This window comes from Saimiri boliviensis, chromosome 4 (assembly GCF_048565385.1).
Source record: "Saimiri boliviensis isolate mSaiBol1 chromosome 4, mSaiBol1.pri, whole genome shotgun sequence".
Taxonomy (NCBI): domain Eukaryota; kingdom Metazoa; phylum Chordata; class Mammalia; order Primates; family Cebidae; genus Saimiri; species Saimiri boliviensis.
This window is the reverse complement of record NC_133452.1, coordinates 40329253-40351656: the sequence shown is the minus strand read 5'-3', so window position 1 is coordinate 40351656 and position 22404 is coordinate 40329253. Positions and strand designations below refer to the sequence as shown.

General features: G+C 37.2%; 1 protein-coding gene across 7 annotated transcripts in view; it reads left to right on the top strand.

Annotated features, from left to right (window-relative positions):
* The window catches only part of LAMA2 (laminin subunit alpha 2), a 625652-nt gene that overhangs the window by 522574 nt on the left and 80674 nt on the right, over positions 1 to 22404 (top strand). For all 7 annotated transcript variants that reach the window (XM_074397494.1, XM_074397493.1, XM_074397490.1 and 4 more), the window contains one exon: positions 9990 to 10092. In XM_074397494.1, coding sequence (XP_074253595.1) covers positions 9990 to 10092 — 103 coding nt within the window. The remainder of the gene's footprint in view (positions 1 to 9989; positions 10093 to 22404) is intronic.

Below are 22404 nucleotides of genomic sequence, written 5' to 3'. Positions count from 1 at the left end.
CAGGTTATTGAATTTTAGAATTCACATGGAATAGGAAAGAATAAAAATGTTGGAAAGCTTACACTACCTGACTTTAATAATTACTACCAAGCTATGGTAATCAGAAAGCATGGTGTTTGTATCAATACTAACAAACAGATTATTAGAACAGATTAAAGAGTCCGGATATAGATCCAGACATGTATGTTCAAATGATTTCTGACAAAAATACAAAAACAATACAAGATATATTTAACAAATTCTACTAGAGGAATTGAATATCCATGAACAACAAAAAAATGAACTTCAGTCTGTATCTTGCACCATACTCCAAAATTAACTCAAAACAGATGTTTTTACAACTAACTGTAAAACATAATAATATAAAACATCTAAAAATATATACGAGAAATCTTTGTGATCTTGGATAAAGCAAAGATTCTTAAATATAACAACAAACACATATCCTCAAAAGGAAAAAAAAAATAATAACAACTTAAATTTCATCAAAATTGAGAACTTCTTTCCTTTGAAAAAACCCTTTTGAAAAAATTGGAAGATAACAACAAACAAGTAGAATATACATTTCCAAATTACCTGTCGGATAAAGGACTTGTATCCAGATTATTCACATATATCCTTTAAACTCAAAAATAAGAGCAAATAACCAAATGAAAGATTTAAACAAATACATCACCAATTATCAATCCAAGATGGCCAAATAGGAACAGCTTTGGAGTGCAGTTCCCAGCAAGAACAGCATAGAGGGTGAGTGCCCACCACATTTCCAAACAAATTTTCACTGCCCACAGATGAAGAGATTCCTGGGCCGAAAAGTGCCATGAGTTTTCAGCATGGTGGTTTCAGCCAGTGCCGGTTTGACTTACAGAAACTCACACAAATCTGGGGGGCCTTTTCAACTGGTGCCTGGAACACCTGGGAGACAGAGCCGCCTGCCCATTCAACTGAGAGGGAGGGGGCGGAGACAGGGAACCAAGTGATCTGGCTTGACGGATACCAACCCCACAAAACAAGCAATCTGAAACACTCTGCATTGAGAGTTTCCCAGCAAGCAGCAGCTGGACCCGCCAGCTCAGTGCCGGGAAGGGTGACCACCACTACTGAGGCAGTTCACACAGCAGCTGGGCAGACCCTGCAGCAGCTCAGCAGCAACTCTGCTGGCAGACTGTGACTAGACTACTCCATGTGGGGCAGGGCATGTATGAAAAAAGGCAGCAGCATGACAGACTCTTATAAATAAAGCCTACCTTCCTAGGACAAAGCACCTGGCAAAAGAGGCAGTTATGAGCTCCACTGAAGCAGACTTAAAAGTACCTGCCCAGCATCTCTGCACAGAACAACGGAGCTCCCAGCACAACATTTGAGCTCCTATAAGGGATAGACTGTCTCCTCAAACAGCTCCCCTACCCTCCTATACACAAAGAGACATCTCATAAAAGAAAGCTCAGGCCAGCATCTGGCTGGTACCTTTCTGGGACAAAGATAACAGAAGAAGAAACTGGCAGCAACCTTTACTGTTCTGCAGCCCCCATGGGTGATCCCCAGGCAAGCAGGGTCTGGAGTGGACCTCCAGCATCCTGCAGCAGAGGGGCCTGACTGTTAGAAGGAAAACTAAGAAACAGAAAGAAATAACTTCATCAGTAACAAAAAGGACATCCACTCAGAGACCCCATCCAAAAGTCACTGACTACAAAGACCACAGGTAGATAAAGCCACTAAGATGGGAAGAAACCAGCGCAAAAGTATGAAAACACCAAAAACCAGAATGCCTCTCCTCCAAAGGATCACAACTCCTCACCAGCTGGTGATCAAAGATAGATGGAGAATAAATCTGAGGAATTGACAGAAACAGGCTTCAGAAGGTGAGTAATAACAAAATTCTCAGAAATAAAAGAACATGTGCTAACCCAATGCAAAGAAACTAAGAACCTAGAAAAAAGGTTAGATGAGATGCTAACTAGAATAAACAGCTTAGTGAAGAATATAAATGACTTGATGGAGCTGAAAAACACAGCATGAGAACTTCACGAAGCATACACAAGTTTCAATAGTCAAATGGACCAAGCAGAGGAAAGGATATCAGAGATTGAAGATCAACTCAGTGAAATAAAACAAGAAGAAAATAATAGAGAAAAAAGAGTTAAAAGAAATGAATAAAGCATCCAAGAAACATGGGATTATGTGAAAAGAACTAATCTACATTCTATAGGTGTACCTATCAAATGTGATGGAGAGAATGACTGCAAGCTGGAAAACACTCTTCAGGATATTATCCAGGATAACTTCCCCAACCTAGCAAGCCAGGCCACCATTCAAGTCCAAGAAATATAGAGAACACCACAAAGATATTGCCCAAGAAGAGCAACCCCAAGGCACATAATTGCCATATTCACCAGGGTTGAAATGAAGGAAAAAATGCTAAGGGCAGCCAGAGAGAAAGGTCGGGTTCCCCCTAAAGGGAAGCCCATCAGACTCATGGTGGATCTCTCTGCAGCAACCCTCCTAGCCAGAAGAGAGTGGGGGCCAATATTTGATCCATAAAGAAAAGAACTTTCAACCAGAATTTCATATCCAGCCAAACTAAGCTTCATAAGTGAAGGAGAAAGAAAATTCTTTACAGATAAGCAATTGCTGAGAGATTTCATCACCACCAGGCCTGCTTTACAAGAGCTCCTGAAAGAAGCACTAAACAAGGAAAGGAACAACCAGTATCAGCCACTCCAAAAATGTACCAAATGGTAAAGACCATTGAAAAAAAATGCGTCAACCAATGGGCAAAAAATCAAGCTAGCATCAAAATGGCAGGATCAAATTCACACATAACAATATTAACCTTGAATGTAAAAGGGTTAAATGACCCAATCAAAAGACACAGACTGGCAAATTGGATAAAAAGTCAAAACCCATCAATGTGCTGTATCCAGGAAACCCATCTCGCATTCAAGGACACACATAGGTTCAAAATAAAGGGATAGAGGAAGATTTATCAAGCAAATGGAGAGCAAAAAAAACCAAAAAGCAGGAGTTACAATTCTGGTCTTTGATAAAATGGACTTAAAACCAACAAAGATCAAAAGAGACAAAGAAGGGCATTACATAATGGTAAAAGGATCAATGCATCAAGAAGAGCTAATGATCCTAAATATGTACACACCTAATGCAGGAGGACCCACGTATATAAAGCAAGTTCTTAATGACCTAGAAAGGGACTTGGACTCCCACACAAAAATAGTGGGAGACTTTAACACTCCACTGTCAAATTAGACAGATCAACGAGACAGAAAATTAACCAAGATATCCAGGACTTGAACTCAGATCTGGACCAAGTGGACCTAACAGAGAAATCTACAGAAATCCCCACCCCAAATCCACATAATACACATTCTTCTCAGCACTGCATTGCACCTACTCTGAAATTGGCCACATAATTGTAAGTAAATTACTCCTCAGCAAATGCAAATGAATGGAAATCAAAACAAACAGTCTCTCAGACCACAAGACAATCAAACTAGAATTCAGAATTCAGAAACTAACTCAGAACCACACAGCTTCATGGAAACTGAACAACTGGCTCCTGAATGTAGACTGGATAAACAATGAAATGAAGGCAGAAATAAAGATGTTCTTTCAAACCAACGAGAAAGAAGACACAATGTACCAGAATCTCTGGAACCCATTTAAAGCAGTGTCTAGAGGGAAATTTATAGCAATAAATGCCCACATGAGAAGTGAGGAAAGATCTAAAATCGACACCCTATCAATCAAAATTGAAAGAGGAGCAAGATCAAAAAAATATATATATCAAAAGCTAGCAGGAGACAAGAAATAACTAAGATCAGAGCAGAACTGAAGCAGACACACACAAAAAAAACCCTTCAAAAAATTAATAAATCCAGGAGCTGATTTTTTGAAAAGATCATCAAAATAGACCACTAGCCAGATCAATAAAAAAGAAAAAATGAGAAGAATCAAATAAATGCAATAGAAATTGATAAAGGGGATATCATCACTGATTCCACAAAAATACAAACTACCATCAGATATTACTACAAACAACTCTATGTGCATAAACCAGTAAACCGAGAAGAAATGGAAAAGTTCTTGGACACTTGCACCCTCCCAAGCCTAAACCAGGAAGAAGTTGAAACCTTAAATAGAGCAATAACAAGGGCTGAAGTTGAGTCAGCAGTTAATAGCCTACCAGCCAAAAATAGTCCAGGTTCAGACAGGTTCACAGCTGAATTCTACATGATGTATAATGAGGAGCTAGTACTATTCCTTCTGAAACTATTCCAAACAATCCAAAAAGAGGGAATTCTTCCCAAATCATTTTATGAGACCAACATTATCCTGATGCCAAAACCTGGCAGAGACTCAACAAAAAAAAGAAAACCAGGCCAATATCCATGATGAACATAGATGCAAAAATCTTCAATAAAACACTGCCAAACTGATTGCAACAGCACATCAAAAAGCTTATCCATCACAATCAAGGAGGCTTCATTCCAGGGATGCAAGGTTGGTTCAACATATGCAAGTCACAGAACCAAAGACAAAAATAGATGCAGAGAAGGCCTTTGACAAAATTCAACAGCTCTTTATGCTAAAAACTCTCAATACACTAAGTCTCAAAGGAACATATCTCAAAACAATAAAAGCTATTTATGACAAACCTACAGACAATATTGTACTGAATGGGCAAAAACTGGAAGCATTTCCTTTGAAATCCAACACTAGACAAGGATGCCCTGTCTCACCACTCCTATTCCATTTAGTATTGGAAGCTCTAGCCAGAGTAATTAGGCAAGAAAAAAAAAAAGGATATTCAATTAGGAAAAGAGGAAGTCAAATTGTCTCTATTTGCAGATGACATGGTTATATATTTAGAAGACCCCATTATTTCAGCCCAAAATCTCCTTAAACGGATAAGCAACTTCAGCAAAGTCTCAGGATACAAAATCAATGTGCAGAAATCATAAGCATTTCTAGACACCAATAACAGACTAACAGAGAGCCAAATTATGAGCAAACTCCCACTCACAATTGCTACAAAGAGAATAAAATATCTAGGAATACAACTAAAAAAGGATGTAAAGGGCCTCTTCAAGGAGAACTACAAACCACTGCTCCAGGAAATAAGAGAGAACACAAACAAATGGAAAAACATTCCATGCTCATGGTTAGGAAGAATTAATATCATCAAAATGGCCATACTGCCCAAAGTAATTTATAGATTCAATGCTATCCCCATCAAGCTACCAATGACCTTCTTTACAGAACTGGAAAAAAATCACCTTAAACTTCATATGGAACCAAAAGAGAGCCCACATAGCCAAGACAATCTTAAGTAAAAAAAAAAAACCAAAGCCAGAGGCATCACGCTATCTTATTTCAAGCTATACTACAAGACTACAGTAATCAAAACAGCACAGTACTGGTACCAAAACAGAGATGTAGACCAATGGAACAGAATAGAGGCCCTGGAGGGAAAACTGGCTAGCAGTGTGCAGAAAAACTGGACGCCTTCCTGCCACTTTACACTAAAATTAACTCCAGATTGATTAAGGACTCAAACATAAGACCTAACACCATAAAAATCCTGTAAGAAAACCTAGGCAAAACCATTCAGGACATAGGCATAGTCAAGGACTTCATGACTAAAACACCAAAAGCATTGGCAACAAAAGCCAAAATAGACAAACGGGACCTAATCAAACTCCAGAGCTTCTGTACAGCAAAAGAAACAATCATTAGAGTGAACTGGAAACCAACAGAATGGTAAAAAATTTTTGCAATCTACTCATCTGACAAAGGGCTAATATCCAGAATCTACAAAGAACTAAAACAGATTTACAAGAAGAAAAGCAAACAAGCAAACCCATCCAAAAGCGAGCAAAGGATATGAACGGACACTTTTCAGAAGAAGACATATATGAGACCAACTAACATAAGAAGAAATACTCATCATCACTGACTATAGATAAATGCAAATCAAAACTACATTGAGATACCACCTCATGCCAGTTAAAATGGTGATCATTTAAAAAATCTGGAAACAACAGATGCTGGAGAGGATGTGGAGAAATAGGAACACTTTTACACTGTTGGTAGGAGTGTAAACTAGTTCAACTATTGTGGAAGCAGTGTGGTGCTTCCTCAAGAACCTAGAAATAGGAATTCCATTTGACTCAGCAATCCCATTACTGGGTATATACCCAAAGGATTATAAATCATTCTATTATAAAGACACATGGACACATATGTTCATAGCAGCACTGTTTACAATAGCAGAGACCTAGAACCAACCCAAATGCCCTTCAACAATAGACTGGATAAGGAAAATGTGACACATATACACCATGGAATACTATGCAGCCATAAAAAATGATGAATTTGTGTCCTTTGCAGGGACATGGATGTATCTGGAAACCATCATATTTAGCAAACTGACACAAGAACAGAAAATCAAACACGACATGTTCTCACTCATAGGTGGGTGATGAACAATGAGCACACATGGACTCAGGGAGGGGAGCATCACACACTGGGGTCTGTTGGGGTGGGCCAAGGAGGGACAGCAGGGGGTGGGGAGGTCAGGGAGGGATAACACGGGGAGAAATGCCAGATGTAGGTGACAAGGGGTTGGAGGCAGCAAACCACATTGCCATGCGTGTACCTACGCAACAATACTGCATGATCTGCACATGTACCCCAGAACCTAAAGTACAGTTAAAAAGTAAGTAAATAAATAAATAAAACAAATATGTCACCAAAAAAGGTGTTTTCATAAGGAAAACACAAAGCAAAATCAAAATGATGACCAATTATAATGTCTAAAATTTTATAAGACAGGCTATCCTGAATATTCACAAAGATGTGGGCAAACTCAACGTTATAAGTCATAAGGAAAACACAAAATAAAACCAAAATGATAACCAATTAGAATGTCTAAAACTTTAAAAGAAGGTTATACCAAGTATCAACAAAGATGTAGACAAATGGAACTTCATACACTGATGGTGGCAATATAAATACTGCATATGCTTTAGAAAACAGATTGATAATTTCTTTAAAATGTAAACACAAATTACTGTATGATCCAGGCATTCTGCTTTTGTGTATTCACTCCAAGATAAATGATGGTAAGTGTTCACCCAAAAAATTGTACAGATGTATATATATCCATATGATGAAATACTACTTACCAATCAAAAGGATCATGTTTAGACATGTTTCAGACAACATGTCCAAACTATGTTGAGTGAAAGAAGCCAGACAAAAAGAGAGTACATACAGAATGATTCTGTTTATATAAATTCTCTGAAATGCAAACCGACAGTGATGGAAAGCAACCAGAGGGAAGAGAAGGAAGGATAGAAGGAAGATATTCAGAAGGAATGATGGATGTATCCTCTACCAAGGTTGTGGTAATGATCTCATGGGTGTATATATTCAAAACTTATCCAGTTGTAGATTTTAACTATGCACGATTTATTTATGCTAGTTTTACCTCAATAAAAATATTAGAAAGTATTGGTCACCTCTAGTCATTGTCCCTTCACAATTTCCACAGCTCAGATTTTAGCCTCTTACTGTTGTTTGGGCCATATTCCTCTTTTCTCTCTTACCTATTCCCTTCATTTTCTTTTTTAAAAATTTTTAAATTTTTTTAATTTTTGAAATTTGTATTTTAGGTTCAAGGGTACACATGTGAGTTTGTTATATAGATGAACTCTTATCATGGAGGTTTGTTGTACAGATTTCGACACGCATGAACTAAGCCTACTACCCAATAGTTATTTCTCTGATTCTTGCCCTCCTCCCACTATCTACCTTCAAATAGGCCCCAGTGTATATTGTTCTCCTCTTTGTCTCCATATGTTATCATTTAGCTCCCACTTATAAGTGAGAATATGCGGCATTTGACTTTCTGTTCCTGCATTGGTTTGCTAAGAATAATGGGCTCCAGCTCAATTCATGTTCCTGCAAAGGACGTGATTGCATTCGTTTGATGACTGCATAGTATTTCATGGTATATATGTACCACATTTTATATATCCAATTTGCCACTGATGCTATTCCTTTTATTTTCTTATGCCCAGCAAATCAACCTTCTCTCTCTAGTTTTATCCTGTACCTCACTTTGCACACTTGAGGTTAGCTTTAAAATTATGACTTTTAAATGGTTCTCAAATCATATTCTTACAAAAAGCATTCACCAAGGCTCTGGGGAAAGCTATTTTCTTTTTTCTTTTCTTTCTTTTTTTGTCTAGTTTTATCGAGTACTATAAATGACCCATATTATCTTGATGATTCAGGATTGTATTATCATCCCTGGTTATTTTACTACAATAAGGTTGGCATCTACTGAGACCTACTTTATCTCTATACATTTTATCTCTTTCCAAATTGGCTCAGATTCTTGAACTTTAAAAAATTATTCTCTTCACTTTTTAGAGTTTCTCTTCTCTTTGCTCATTGTCAGACATATTGTCAGCTGTCACTTCTACTGTTTTCATGTGTCTGTTTAGAGAATCGTTACACTTTCTTTCATTGTAATTTCCTGTCTCTTAACTGTTTTGATTTGGAAAACCTATAAGCAAGGAATTAAAAACAATCTGTAAATTTGGAATAAATCTAGAATCTGAGTGGGTGACCTGAGGCTTACTTTGTGAGTTAAAGTGCATTGTATCTTTGCCATTAATTTTGACACTTTTTTTTCCAAGATAAATGACACTTACGTGATGTTACTGTATCTAATTCCCAAGGGAACTGTAGAAATGGAATTCCTGTTTTCCCAGTGGAAAACATTCTTCAGTTTTCTGGAGAATAATTTGCCAAGGTTGTCTTTTGTAAGAACTATGTTCAGTGTCCTTTTTATTTATGTAGATGTTTCCAATATATCTTTTTGTGGATGTCATAGTAGTGTACAATCAATCTGTTCTATGAGCAATCGATTATTTACCTGAAAGCTGTTAGAATAATACATTAAAATAAATTTGACCACAGCCATACCAAGTTCTGCAATTTTTTCTAGTTTAATGTTCAAAGAATGTGACTAATAAAAATAATGTAACTAAGGCAGTGCAGATGCCTTTAATGAGTGCTCTGCCTGTGATCATCTGAGTTCAGATTTATATCTTCAACAATAAGTATTTAGCATTCTCCAGCGCTTTTTGCACTTGCAATACTTTTCCAATTTAAAATTTACACATAAGATTCTATTTGATTTATCTCTTGGCATATGTGAATTATGTAATGATTGCTAAGGAGCAAACACTATTAAAATGGGTAACTAGACATTGAAGTTAAACATTCCTTTTACGTATCATTCTATTAACTTTGTGTCACCTTTTTAAATCTAAGCCTAAACAAATATATCTTTGCTTGAAGATAATTGTGGCTCAGAGATTGTCATTTAGAAGATTGTGTTTTGCCATACTGCTTTAAGATGCATTTTTTAAAAGGAGCAGTGTTCTTTCTTATTTCAGCACTTGAGAGGTACAGGAAATGCTCCCCTCTCCCTCCACAACTAGAGTGAAATTTGCTTAGGGATAAAGGCAGGGGATGTGTTTAGTTCTTCATTTGTTTGACTTCTGCAGCACGTGATAATACTGATCGGTTACATCCTTGCAACACTGCCAGTCATCATGCGTTGAGTCACTTCTGCATCTCTTAATTTCCATAATGTCACGCTCTCCACATTTCTCCTTTTCCTCTCTGGACTCTCAGTCACCTTGTCAGCTCCACTTTCTCTACCTACTCCCTAAACATTGAAGTTCCCAAGAAATTTGTTCTAGATCTTCTCATATCATAATAAACAATCTCCTAACTGTAACTACCAAACATGTGCTAATAATTTACAGTTCTGTATCTGCAGCCTGGAACGCTTTCCCAAAGGGAAACTCTTTGTGCCTACTGCCTTCTGGATCCCTTCACTCCATTATTCCATGGTTTTAGATGTATTACTTTGGTTTTTCTGTCCACAGGCAACAGGTCCTCGGGGTTTATTAAAGGAAGATGCCAAAGGCTCTCTTCAGAAAAGCTTCAGGATTCTTAATGAAGCCAAGAAGTTAGCAAATGATGTAAAAGGTCAGTGTGGCCATAATTTTTATTACATTCCAGTTAATTGTGTTGTTACTGATAAGGTATTCTATCACACTATTGGAGAATATAATTTCTTTAGCATGATTTTTGTGATGATTCTATAATCTATTTAATGCAGGTAAACCTTCTCACTAGTTTTATAAATTTTATCTACCTATCTCACTTCATCTGGGGTAATATTTCATAATCTGTAAGTCTTATTTCTATAGCATCACTTCACCTGCATCTAATGTGTAGTAACTTTTAGCATAATAAGTTTTTAAGAGTATCAAACCCAGGCATCCATAGTGGTTCATGCCTGTGAGCCCAGTGTTTTGGGAGGCTGAGGCAGGAGGATCTCTTGAGGCCAGTCAGGGAAGCATAGCAAGATCCTTTCTGTACAAAACATTTTTTAAAAATTTAGCCAGGTGTGTCAGTGTGAGCTCATGGGCATACCTACTTGGAAGGCTGAGGCAGAAGGATCACTTTAGGCCAGGGGTTTGAAGTTACGGTGAGTTGTGATCACACTGCTGTACATCAGCCTGGGTGAAAGCGTAAGACCCTGTCTCTAAAAAGAAAAAAAAATTAAATGCATTTTTTTTGAGACAAAGTCTTGCTCTGTCACCCAGGCTGGAGTGCAGTAGTGTGATGTTGGCTCACTGTAGCCTCTGCCTCCCAGATTCAAGTGATTCTCCTGCCTCAGCCTCCTGAGTATCTGGGATTACAGATGTATGCCACCATGCCAGCTATTTTTTTTTTATTTTGAGTAGAGACAGGGTTTCATCATGTTGGTCAGGATGGTCTTGAACTCCTGACCTCAAGCAGTCCTCCCACTTCGGCCTGCAAAAGTGCTGGGATTACAGGCATGTGCCACCATGCCCGGCCCTAAATACATTTTTCTTGTATTTTATTTCTTATGCAAGGGTCAAAATGCACAAAATATCTACTGCTATATTATGGGTTTTGTGTTAAGAATATATCATTAAACATGGCTGCTTTCTATACGAGCCATTACATTTATTATCTCATGCATGTATCTCTTGTTTCTCATTTGAGTTGCCAGCTGTTTCGCTCCCCAGTTTTATTCCCTACCATTTTCTGTCTCGTATCTGTCTTCCCAACCTTACCTAAGTATTCATTATTCCTCCCAAACATGCTACTATTCCAAGCTTTCATGTTTTCAGTATTATTTCTTCCCCTTGGAATGCCTCATCCTTCATCTCTCTTCTTTGTCTAACTGCTTTCTCCCAGACCTTCAGGATTTAGTTCAAATACCATCATTTCCATGAAACCTAACACATCATCTGATTTGCATGCCCTCTCTCTGGTGTACTTATCTTATAGACTTGTCAAACCACCGCAATCATGGACTAATTAATATTCCATCTTTTTTTAAATTAAAAAAATATTTTATTGATGCATAATGGATGTATATATTTTTGGCATTTCATCTTCTCGAGGAAAGACATGGGGTTTTGTTAACTGTGTATTTCTAATATGCATAATAGTGGCCAGCTCAAATGAGGAAATACTTGTTTTTTACAATTGGTAGTGTTGGTGTTATCTCAGAAAGAAAAGAGGTTTAAAAATCATTTATATTTGGCATGTTTTGGTCTCAGTAGAGGCCGATATAGAATTATGAGTTCTATCTCCATTATAAGTAACATTTTAATAGTACAGTTCTTCGGGCTGTGTATTACAGGTGAAATAAAACTCCCTACATACCTAATTCTGCACAGCAAGTACCTCTTATTACAATCTGAAGAATGGCTATAAAAAGCCAAAACCTGTGTTTCTATTAGACAAGTGTATTCAACCCCATGACTTTGCGGTCACTTCTTATCTCACACCCTTGCCCAGGGCCGGGGGGAGGAAGGGAGTGAGGTGAGTCCTGCGAGTGCAGGAACCAATCCTGTCTTTAAGATTTTAATAATACCAGGGCCCTGCCTTTGCCTCTGTTTCCCCACAGACACCGGTATTATAAAAATGAAGATTGAGTCCACTTGTCCAATAGGAACACAGGTTTTAGCTTTCTTCAGTCACTCTTCAGATTGCAATAAGAGCTATTTGCTGTTCAGAATTATGTATGTAAGGAGTTTTATTTTGCCTGTAGTACACAGTCCAAAGGATTGTACTATTAAAGAGTCATTTATAATGGAGATCAAATTTGTTCATCATGTATCTTGTTTATTGCATAATTTTAGTTTTTTACATACTGCATTAAAATATTTTTATCTTGGCTGCAGAATGGTTTAATGCACCTTTAAATTTTGCACCTGAGCTGAGTGCCTTAATCACCTCATGCTCCCCCAAGTCCTGCCCTTGCCTCTATTTCCCCATAAACACTGATATTATAAAAATAAAGAGAAAAAATTATGTTTAGGCATGTTTTTTCTAAAAGAAAGGGAAATCTAAAGAAAAGCATGGTAGAAAGGGTTAGGAGATAGAAATGTTCATTAGTTTAAATGTCTTTTTTTTTTTGTAGTTCAGGTAGTACATTATTTAAAGTAATGGAAACCCACAAACTACTGAAGTAATAATTCCTCTAGAAAACCAAGCCAAGGCTATGACGGAGATGGGAATGTTTTCTTGCTACATTATGACATTTCTCTGATTTGTGGTCAATTACACTGGTTATAAAATGGCTGTTAATCAGGAAAATGCCATATATTACCACCAGGAACTGCTGAAATAAGCCCTACAGAGAAAAACTCTTGACAGCAGCTATTAAAATAGAGATTTAGTCATTTCTCTCTCTATGGTGCCTGGAGTTAGAAGGAATAAAAATGGTGGGGCCAGTAGACCCTCCATATTTCTAATGTGTTGCTTGGTTCAGTTCAGTACATGGGCTTTAGTCATGAATGACTTAGTACTGCTCCCTGACATTTTTACTCTGTCCTTTCCTTGAGGGAGTCTGAACTTGCCAGGAGCAATTTGTTTTGCTTTTTAATTTTTGAATATACATCTGTTAAAAGTAAATTTGCCCTTGTGTGAGTTTGAGATTTGAAGCCTGTCTGCACTGCACTGATCGAATGTCTGTGAAGATAAAAGGCATTTTGTTGATGGATATGAGGCTTGGTACAACTTGATGACTGAAAGAGTGAGAAGATGAATTAATACCACCAGGTGAATTAATACTACTTTGTAGGTAGACAAGAAATTTTTTTAGGCTGGGCGCAGTGGCTCATGCCCTGTAATTCCAACATGTTGGGAGGCCGAGGTGGGCAGATTGTTTGAGCCCAGGAGTTCAAGAACTGCCTGGGCCACATGGTGAAACCCCATCTATACAAAAAAAAAATTAGCCAGGCGTGGTGGAGCACACCTGCAGTCCCAGCTACTCAGCTACTCAGGAAGCTGAAATGAGAGGATCACTAGAGCCCACAAGGCAGAGGTTCCAGTGAGCCAAGATTGCTCTATTACACGCTAGCTTGGGTGACAGAGTGAGAGCCTGTCTCAAATAATAATTAATTAATAATAAAAATTTAAAAGAATTTCAGTAAAATACTAACTTCAGGTTCTCATGGAATGTGTACAAGACAAGGAAAAAGTAGAGCTTGGTTTATTAAAAGTTAGAATACTAAGATTTTTTAATTGTACGTCTTATCTTATACTGACTTTTCCATTGTATTTCCTTCTTAATTTATATCCAATTTTTGTCTTTGCCCAAGATAAATAAAATTACTTAGGAAAAAAATAGGTAACATGTCTGCCTGGCATGGTGGCTCATGCCTGTAATCCCAGCACTTTGAGAGGCCGAGGCAAGCGGATCACCTGAGGTCAGGAGTTCAAGACCAGCCTGGCCAATGTGGTGAAACCCCATCTCTAGTAAAAATCCAAAAATTAACTGGGTACGGTGATGGGTGCCTGTAATTCCAGCTACTAGGGAGGCTGAGGTAGGAGAATTGTTTGAACCCAGGAGATAGAGGTTGCAGTGGGCCAAGATTGTACCACTGCATTCCAGCCAGGGCAACAGAGCTAGACTCTGTCTGTAAAAAAAAAAAAAAAAAAAAAAAAAAAGGAACAATGTCGATAAAATAGATAACACAGGAAGTACAAAGATCTATTCTCTGGAGCTTTGTGACTGCTCGTTTAAAGGAAGTGGTTTGTCTCATAGCACTATAGGCTGTGATACATAAATACAGTTAACCTTTGAACAATGTGGGGACTGAAAAGCATGGATCACCTGCACAGTTGAAAATCCATGTATAACATTAGACTCTTCATAAAGTTGACTAAAAAAAAAAAATCTATTCCTAAGTGCAAGAATAATGAATCAGTGCCTTGCTTGACATATGGTGCTGTCCCACACGGGGAACAGTATGAAACATTATTCCAATCATTAAGTTTTATCAAACCAATTGAAACCTTCCTTCTGTACTGTGGACCTCCAAACACTCAATTATTCTGTTCAGACAAATGGGTCATGAAGATCCTGAGATCATGGATGTAATACACTTGCAATTGCTAATCTGTTGAGATTCCGTGTTATTATTTTATGTTTTTTAAAAAGAGAATAAACTGGAATACTGCAGTGCTGCTAAACCAAAGTATGATACAGGAGCTCAATTTTGACTAAGGGGTCCTTTTATTATGAAAGATATACTCCTTTTGAATTTGTATACCACCATTTGCCTGAATCAGCCTTTCCATAGCAGGCATGTAAAAGACAAGCAAAATTGGCTCTACTGACAACAATTTTAGACTATAAGGATGACATTAAGCCTGGGTCCCCCGGCCCTCTGTGGTCTGGAGAACAAACCAGTCTTTTCTAGGTGAATTTGCTGATCCCTCATACAGAATTTTGGTTTCTCCTTTAGAGTGTGAATGGTGGAAATCAAAAAATAAAACCAGAGTACACTTGGATTAGTAGAAAAAATGAAAAGTGGCAGAATAGTGACAAATAGGGAGGAGCAGGATCTATTAGAAAGATTATCCCTAAGAGTGAGACGTAGCTTATCATATCCAACCCCACCATGAGTAGAGGACAAGAAACAAACATTGAGAACATTCCTGTATAACATCTCAGCAAGAGAGACAAAAAGCCTGTGTGATACAAATAGGGGTTATGGCTAAAAACTGATCTGTGCTTTGTTGTATGTTTAGAATCAGAGTCTGGGATTCTGTGGGGTTTTTTTGGAAGTAAGTTAGTCAAGACCAGAGATAAACAGAAATACCTTCAAGAACCTGACAGATAACATAAAGGTATGATGGGGTCCTGTGTTAAACCAAAGAGTATTCGTCTTATTTAAAGGTATTAAAATTCAATTTTCTTGCTGGTCAAAAGTAAACAAGCCTGCAAGCCTAGTCAGCATGTCCTAGAGGAGCCAAATGTGGGCGTTGATGTCATGTCTGGTGGTTTTCGTTTTTCAGTCCACTGGCTGCAGAGGGGACTCCCTTTTATCCCAATATCCTAAATCTTTGCAGAACCTGCTACCAGACAAGTACACCTTCCCTCCTTTCCTGAAGCTCCTACTATGACCCCCTAGTGGGAGGAGGAGCATACGCAAGCATGGTGCTCATTGTGAACAAGATCTAATTTACTTTCAGATCAGAAGAAGGTTTCTCCATGACCTGACTCCCTGTAAAACAGTCATCTCTGAGGTTCCCATACATGCTCACTCTAGTGTATATGTCTGTCTGTGCAGAGTAAGTAATCGGATATAAAACACATCCCAAACTTGTGACAGCTACTGGGGAAAGGGAAGCACAGGAGTAACAGTAGTGAAAGAAGGCTAGAAGTATAAAGGTTCAGAAAAAAAATACTATTCCTAATCATTGTCACTAAACTCAATGACTGCCTACATAATACAGAGAATTGGAGGGATTTCTCTAAAAAGTACAAAGATCGTATGTAGCAACCTTATCAAATCAATTGTCTGGAGACCTAGGAGAGAAATACAGTTGTAGATTTCACCTTCTGTTCTTCCTCACTCAGGTGCTCTTCTTTCTTACCTGGGTCTCAAGATCCTGCACTGGGTATTTGGATTGGCTTAGGAGACAGGGTCTTTAGAAATCTCAAGAAGCCAACATCTGGGCATAGTGGCTTATGCTTGTAATCCCAGCACTTTGGGAGGCTGTGGCAGGCAGATGCTTCAAGACCAGGAGTTCAGACCAGCCTGGGCAACATAGTGAAACACTATCTCTACCAAAAATACAAAAAAGTAGCCAGGCATGGTAATGTGAGCCTGTAATTCCAGCTACTCCAGAGGCTGACATGGGAGGATCACCTGAGCCAAGCCCAGGAGGTCAAGGCTGTAGTGAGCTGTGACCATGCCACTGCATGCCAGCCTGGGCAACAGAATCAGACCCTGTCTCAAAAAGAAAAAAAAAAAAAAAGATAAAGGATGATACAAGTGGAAGAAAAAGTAGAGTAAAACAATTTAAGTAAAATTGTACCTCTCATGTCCTTAAACTAGCCAAAGGTAGAAATACAATATAATACAATTAACAAAATGTATTAAATCATCGTATATTGTATAATTTAGTAAAGTTGGCCACACCTCATATGTAAAACAAAATTATTTAAGTGAAAGAACACTAACAATTTGAATAAACTGCTATTCCATAATTTTTCATTTTACTTTTGTAGTGAAAGTCATAAAAATTTTATACAAATTTATAACATAGTCATCCAGAATGGACAAAGAGGCAAATACATTATTTCGTTCATCTCTATTTCTATTGTTATTGTTTGTTTTGCAGAATACTTTACTCTGTTTGTTATTTTTGGCACCTCTCTATGTAACACCTGCCGCATCCACTCCATTTCCAAATCCTGCCAGATCTTTCTTTCCAGAAGAAAGAAAGGTCTGAAAGATTTTTCAGATCTGTTTCTTTGTGTTTCCCCAGTCGCTGCTACTGCCACAGAACTAATCCATTACCTTATAAGTTTATATGACAGCAAACTCTGAGGTATTCTTCTCTTACCCCTATGCACAATTACCAAAACTGTCTTTCTCCAAATATTACATTTATCCCTTCATCAAATATTAACTGACTCTCATTCCAAGGCTGCCGCTTGTGGCTACACAGGTTGTCCATAGCGCAACTCTAGTAGACATCATTTACATGTGATGTCACTGTAAATGTACTATCAAAATTTTCCAGCAGATACTAGTAAAGAGTCTTGAGGAAGTGATAGTTTTCAAATAGGCACCAGGGCACTGTGTGACCTACGGTGTATTGCTATATGAAATCTGGACACTTTATTGATCCTTACGCCAAAGGTCCTCCATGAATCTCCTTCCACTCAGCAAGCTGCGTTTGGACTCCTCTGCCATGCATACCCACCCCCCTCTCTATACTCATCTTCTGCCACCCCCTACTCACTGCATATGGTTTCTCCCATCTGAAAGGCCCATGGCTCTTGCCTTTATCAATCTTCTTTATTATATTAATTAATATTATACAATGCCTCTGTAAGAACCAGTTTAAAATGAGATGCTTTTGATTAACCACCTCAAATCACACTTTTAAGGAACATACATTATTTTAAAAGTTTATTTATAAAAATAAATACATATACTGACAATTTGATGTTGAATTATGCTGTTCTTGTTGATATATGATGTTGTAATTGCTCTTAAAATTCCTATAACTTGATTTCTGCTGATTTTCACTAACTAAGAAACTCTCCAATGACATGTCATATTTTCTAATTCTTCTATCTCTCTCCATCAACCTAAAAATTACTTTCTACATTCATCAGTAAATGCTTTGCAAATAACCTAAAAATATACAATATTGACATGTATGTATGTCCAATTCTCTTAGCTAATTTTGGGGTATCAAGGTTTCACAAGACACAAAAATCAACACTTTGTATTTAAGATAAGTCTTTCCTTTAAAAAAACCAAAAAGCAGAGGTCTCATCTATACATTGTTTTAATAAATTTTTTTAAACTAGAAAAATAAAAATATAAAGGCCAGGCTTGGTGGCTTAAGCATGTAATCTTAGCATTTGGGGAGGGCAAGGAGGGAGGACCGCTTGAGCTCAGAAGTTTGAGACCATTCTAGGCAACATAGTGAGACCTTGTCTCTATATTTTTTTGTAAAAAAAAAAAAAAAAAAAAAAAAAAAAAAAAAAAAAATGTAATAAATAAATAAGCTAAGAAGTTTGCTAAGATTAAGTAGACAAAATGGATTAATTAACTAAAGATAAGATTAACCTATGCAGATTCTGTTAACACTTTAGAGGAAGATCTGAATTTTGGGGGGAATTTTGTATTGGCTTTCCCAGCCTGCATTTCAAATTGGAATTTTAAATCCAATTTAAAATTCACTGTGTTTTAAAACATTGTCAGAAGAAAAATTAAAAAAGATATACCAAAGGAAATTTAATTATAGTACATTGCTTGTTTTAACAATGGGCAATATTTACATAATAATGATATAAACAGTGAACTGGGACCATGTAAAATGTTTACAGTTATTTAACTAAAGAGTCAACTATATTGAGCCGGGGCGGTGGCTCAAGCCTGTAATCCCAGCACTTTGGGAGGCCGAGGCGGGTGGATCACGAGGTCAAGAAATCGAGACCATCCTGGTCAACATGGTGAAACCCCGTCTCTACTAAAAATACTAAAAATTAGCTGGGCTTGGTGGCGTGTGCCTGTAATCCCAGCTACTCAGGAGGCTGAGGCAGGAGAATTGCCTGAACCTAGGAGGCGGAGGTTGCGGTGAGCCAAGATCGCGCCATTATTGCACTCCAGCCTGGGCAGCAAGAGCGAAACTCCGTCTCAAAAAAAAAAAAAAGAGTCAACTATATTGAAACAAGGGTTTAAATGCGTAGGCTTATAAGAAAACTAAATCCTTACCAATTATAATGACATCAAGAGATAATTTATACATTTAAAGCATCAATAAATAACATTAGAAACATATTTTATTTTATTTTATTTTATTATTATTCTTTTTTTTTTTTTGAGACAGAGTCTTGCTCCATCGACAGGCGCCAGGCTAGAGTGCAGTAGCACAATCTGGGCTCACTGCAACCTCTGCCTCCTGGGTTCAAGCGATTCTCCTGCCTCAGCCTCCTGAGTAGCTGGGACTACAGGCGTGCGCCACCATGCACAGCTAAATTTGCATTTTTAGTAGAGAAGGGGTTTCATCATGTTGGCCAGGATGGTCTCGATCTCTTGACCTCGTGATCCGCCCGCCTCGGACTCCCAAAGTGCTGTTTAGTTCTATAAAGAAGATACATTCCACCAGGAACAGCTACCAGGGTTCACAGTGAATGCCTTTAGGGTATGGGAGGCTTTAAAAGGAGTGAGACAGCAATCTACCACTTTTACTGGTCTGTTAGTCCTATTTAGTTTTGAAACTTTGTTCATTATTTTTGCAGAAATTACTTAATATTAAAAAATATAGTAAGAAAACACTATCAGAGTCAGAAAGATCCATTGTCTCTAATGCATCAATTATTTACAGTCACAGGCAACTGAGGAGACATGGAGATATTTACATGGAGAGAATCCCCTAAATATTACCCCAAAAAGCAAGCTAAGAACTGTAAATAATTTATATGTAATACCATATTTTTTCCTCACAACTTTCCTGTATGGCAGGTGTCATTATTTATACTTGGAGATGAGAAAGATGAGTTTCAGAAGGTTAGGTGAACTACTCCAGGTCCCACGGAAGTTACACAGTGGAGTCAACAGTGTAACTCAAGGTCATCTGGCTCCAAAGCTGTTGCTTTCAACCACTGCTGGACAAAAACCCTGAACTTCTTCCATAGTCCAGAAAGTGGTGCATTAACATTCATGGCCTTAAAAAATGCTCAATAAATGAGTGAATTGGGTGCATATTCAAGAGTAGTGAAAATCACTCATTACTAGGAAGGTCAAAATCAAGGTTACCACATGACCTCATACAGGTCTTAGGTTTATCTCAAATTTTCTTCTTTACAACTACAGATAGAAGCACTGTAGAGATTAACCTACAGTCTAAATCAGAAGCCCCCAGAACAAAGATGAAGCACACTTGTAGAAAAAGAAATTATATCAACTACATTTTTTCTACAAGGAAATCCAAAATAGGCATATGCTTTCATATTTTGGAAAACAAACAAATCGAAAGTCATAATGAGTCTATACAAGTAATAGTTCATAAATCAAATGCCATGGAAGTGAAAAAGTTCATTGCAAATGTTATCTTCGTGGCAATTTGGCAGTAGACTTCATTTAAGTAGGTCCTTTCAAACGTAATCATGTTTTCCTGAATTTCACCCTTGTAAATGGGAAATTCTTTCAGGGTACTTATTTGTGCACTGTTCATATTAATAAAAAATAAAAATTGTATTTGGGAAACTCAACTGGATGGAATTTGAATAGTCAAATTAAACATTTCTACTAAAATGTATTAAAATCATCCTGATATTTAGTTGTAAATTAAGGAATATATGTGTATGTATACATATGCTTAGGAAATATAAAAAGGAAATAAACTTAGAATCTGGACCAAGTAGTTTAAATGAAGAAGAAATAAAGTCATAAATAATGTTAGTATAATAAAAACTGGTAAAACACACCAGGAAAATTTTCAAACTAATGTCAATGTATTACCTTTTACTAACTCCTATAGTAAATCCAGCACTTTCTCATATATCTCCCAGTTTATTTCCCGTATCAGTCACATGAAGGAAGATGTTATCTTTATTTGACACATCTAAAAAGAGATAGAAATGACATTTGAACCCACATCTTCCAACCCTGTGTCTTATAACGATTTCATTGTACCAGACTACTTTTTAATTACTAGAATTGTATAAAGGAAAGTATTTCCAATGATCAGAGAAATAATGTGTAGCAGCTCTATTTTGAGACCACACATAGTTAGTTCTAATATAACTAAGCCCTAATTTATATTTAGCACTATGCCAGAGACACGATAAACATGAGTAACTGCTCGTTATTAGTGCAAGTGACGGGCAACTCTGCCTTGCAATTTTTATTCTGGATGTATCTATCCTGTGCCATTTCAATGGGCATGTGACAAAGGAAATTTACGCTGTGTGTATGTTCCCAGTCGACCCTTGCTACTCTACTTCTTCCATTCCCTCACTTTATGAGCCTTGCCTTTGCCAAACTAATTCTTGGACATTTGTCTTCTACCGTATGAAGAGAATCTGAGACAGGGAGAGCTAGAATTAGAGACGTATGTGTGTGTAGCCTTTGAGCTTTGGTGAATGCGATCGTTAGAGAAAAAATAGAATGACTAGGCTTCTGTTATTGCGTATGAGAGCTGAAGGAATAAGGAGAGGGAATCTAAAAAACTAACTATGGATTATAAGTTAGATCTTATTCTCCAGAAATCACAAGTAAAAAAAAATCAGTTGGGTTTCCTTTTAACTATCAATAATTCTGTTTCTTCACCCTTGTTGCAATCCGAACTGAGCCACAAGAGTTCTTTCTTACATTTTAATTATAGATACACTTAAGTCTCTTCCATCTTTTGGTTAAAATCAGCCTTGGAGTGCTTATTTTCCTAGGTTTTTCTCTCTAGCATTTTGTAAGTTCCATCTTGAAATTTACAATTCTTCTCTGAATATCTTCTACTCATCTATGACCAAAGCTACAAAATGTTTAGACTTGGTTCAAGAAATTCCAGAAACTACTTTGAAAAAAATGATCAGCGTAAGAAAGGGCAAATTAATAAGGATCAGAGTCAAGCAGCTGAAACATTAAACAAAAAATCAGAACAGGGTCAGAATATAATTCTGTATTTTTGTAACTTGCTAGAAAAAAATATATAGAGCATCATAATCATTGCTTTGGAACTTGAGAGGCAGCAGCAAAAATATTCTTCAGGTCACACTTTCTTCCGAACAATTGGCCCAATTATTCAGCCAGTATTTTGCTATCAGAATGCAGAAAATGGTATAAACCCAGGGATGCCCTTCAGATTAATGATTTTTTTCATCATACATGAATATCTTGCTTGCCAGAACATTTGAATGCTTCATTATTTTAAAAATTAAATTCAATCAAGAAGCTAAAAAAGGAAATTTCTACAGTTCCATTTTCTTAAGTGTTGAAGACTGTCAAGCTAATATCAAAAGAGCAGCCCTTTATTCTCAAAGAATTTGTATGGATATCACAGCCATAATCAGACTGGCTTTATTTCAGAGAGTATGCTTTTAGTAATCTATCCAAAGATTTTATTTTAGTATAAACAGTAAAAATAACAGAAGTATTATAAGAAAGATGAATTGTGATTGACAGAGGAGAAATTCAATTACTTGGAAAGTATGTTTTGCTGGATTAGAATATAAAATAATAATATATTAGTTACTGAAGTAGACATATTGAAGTTTTA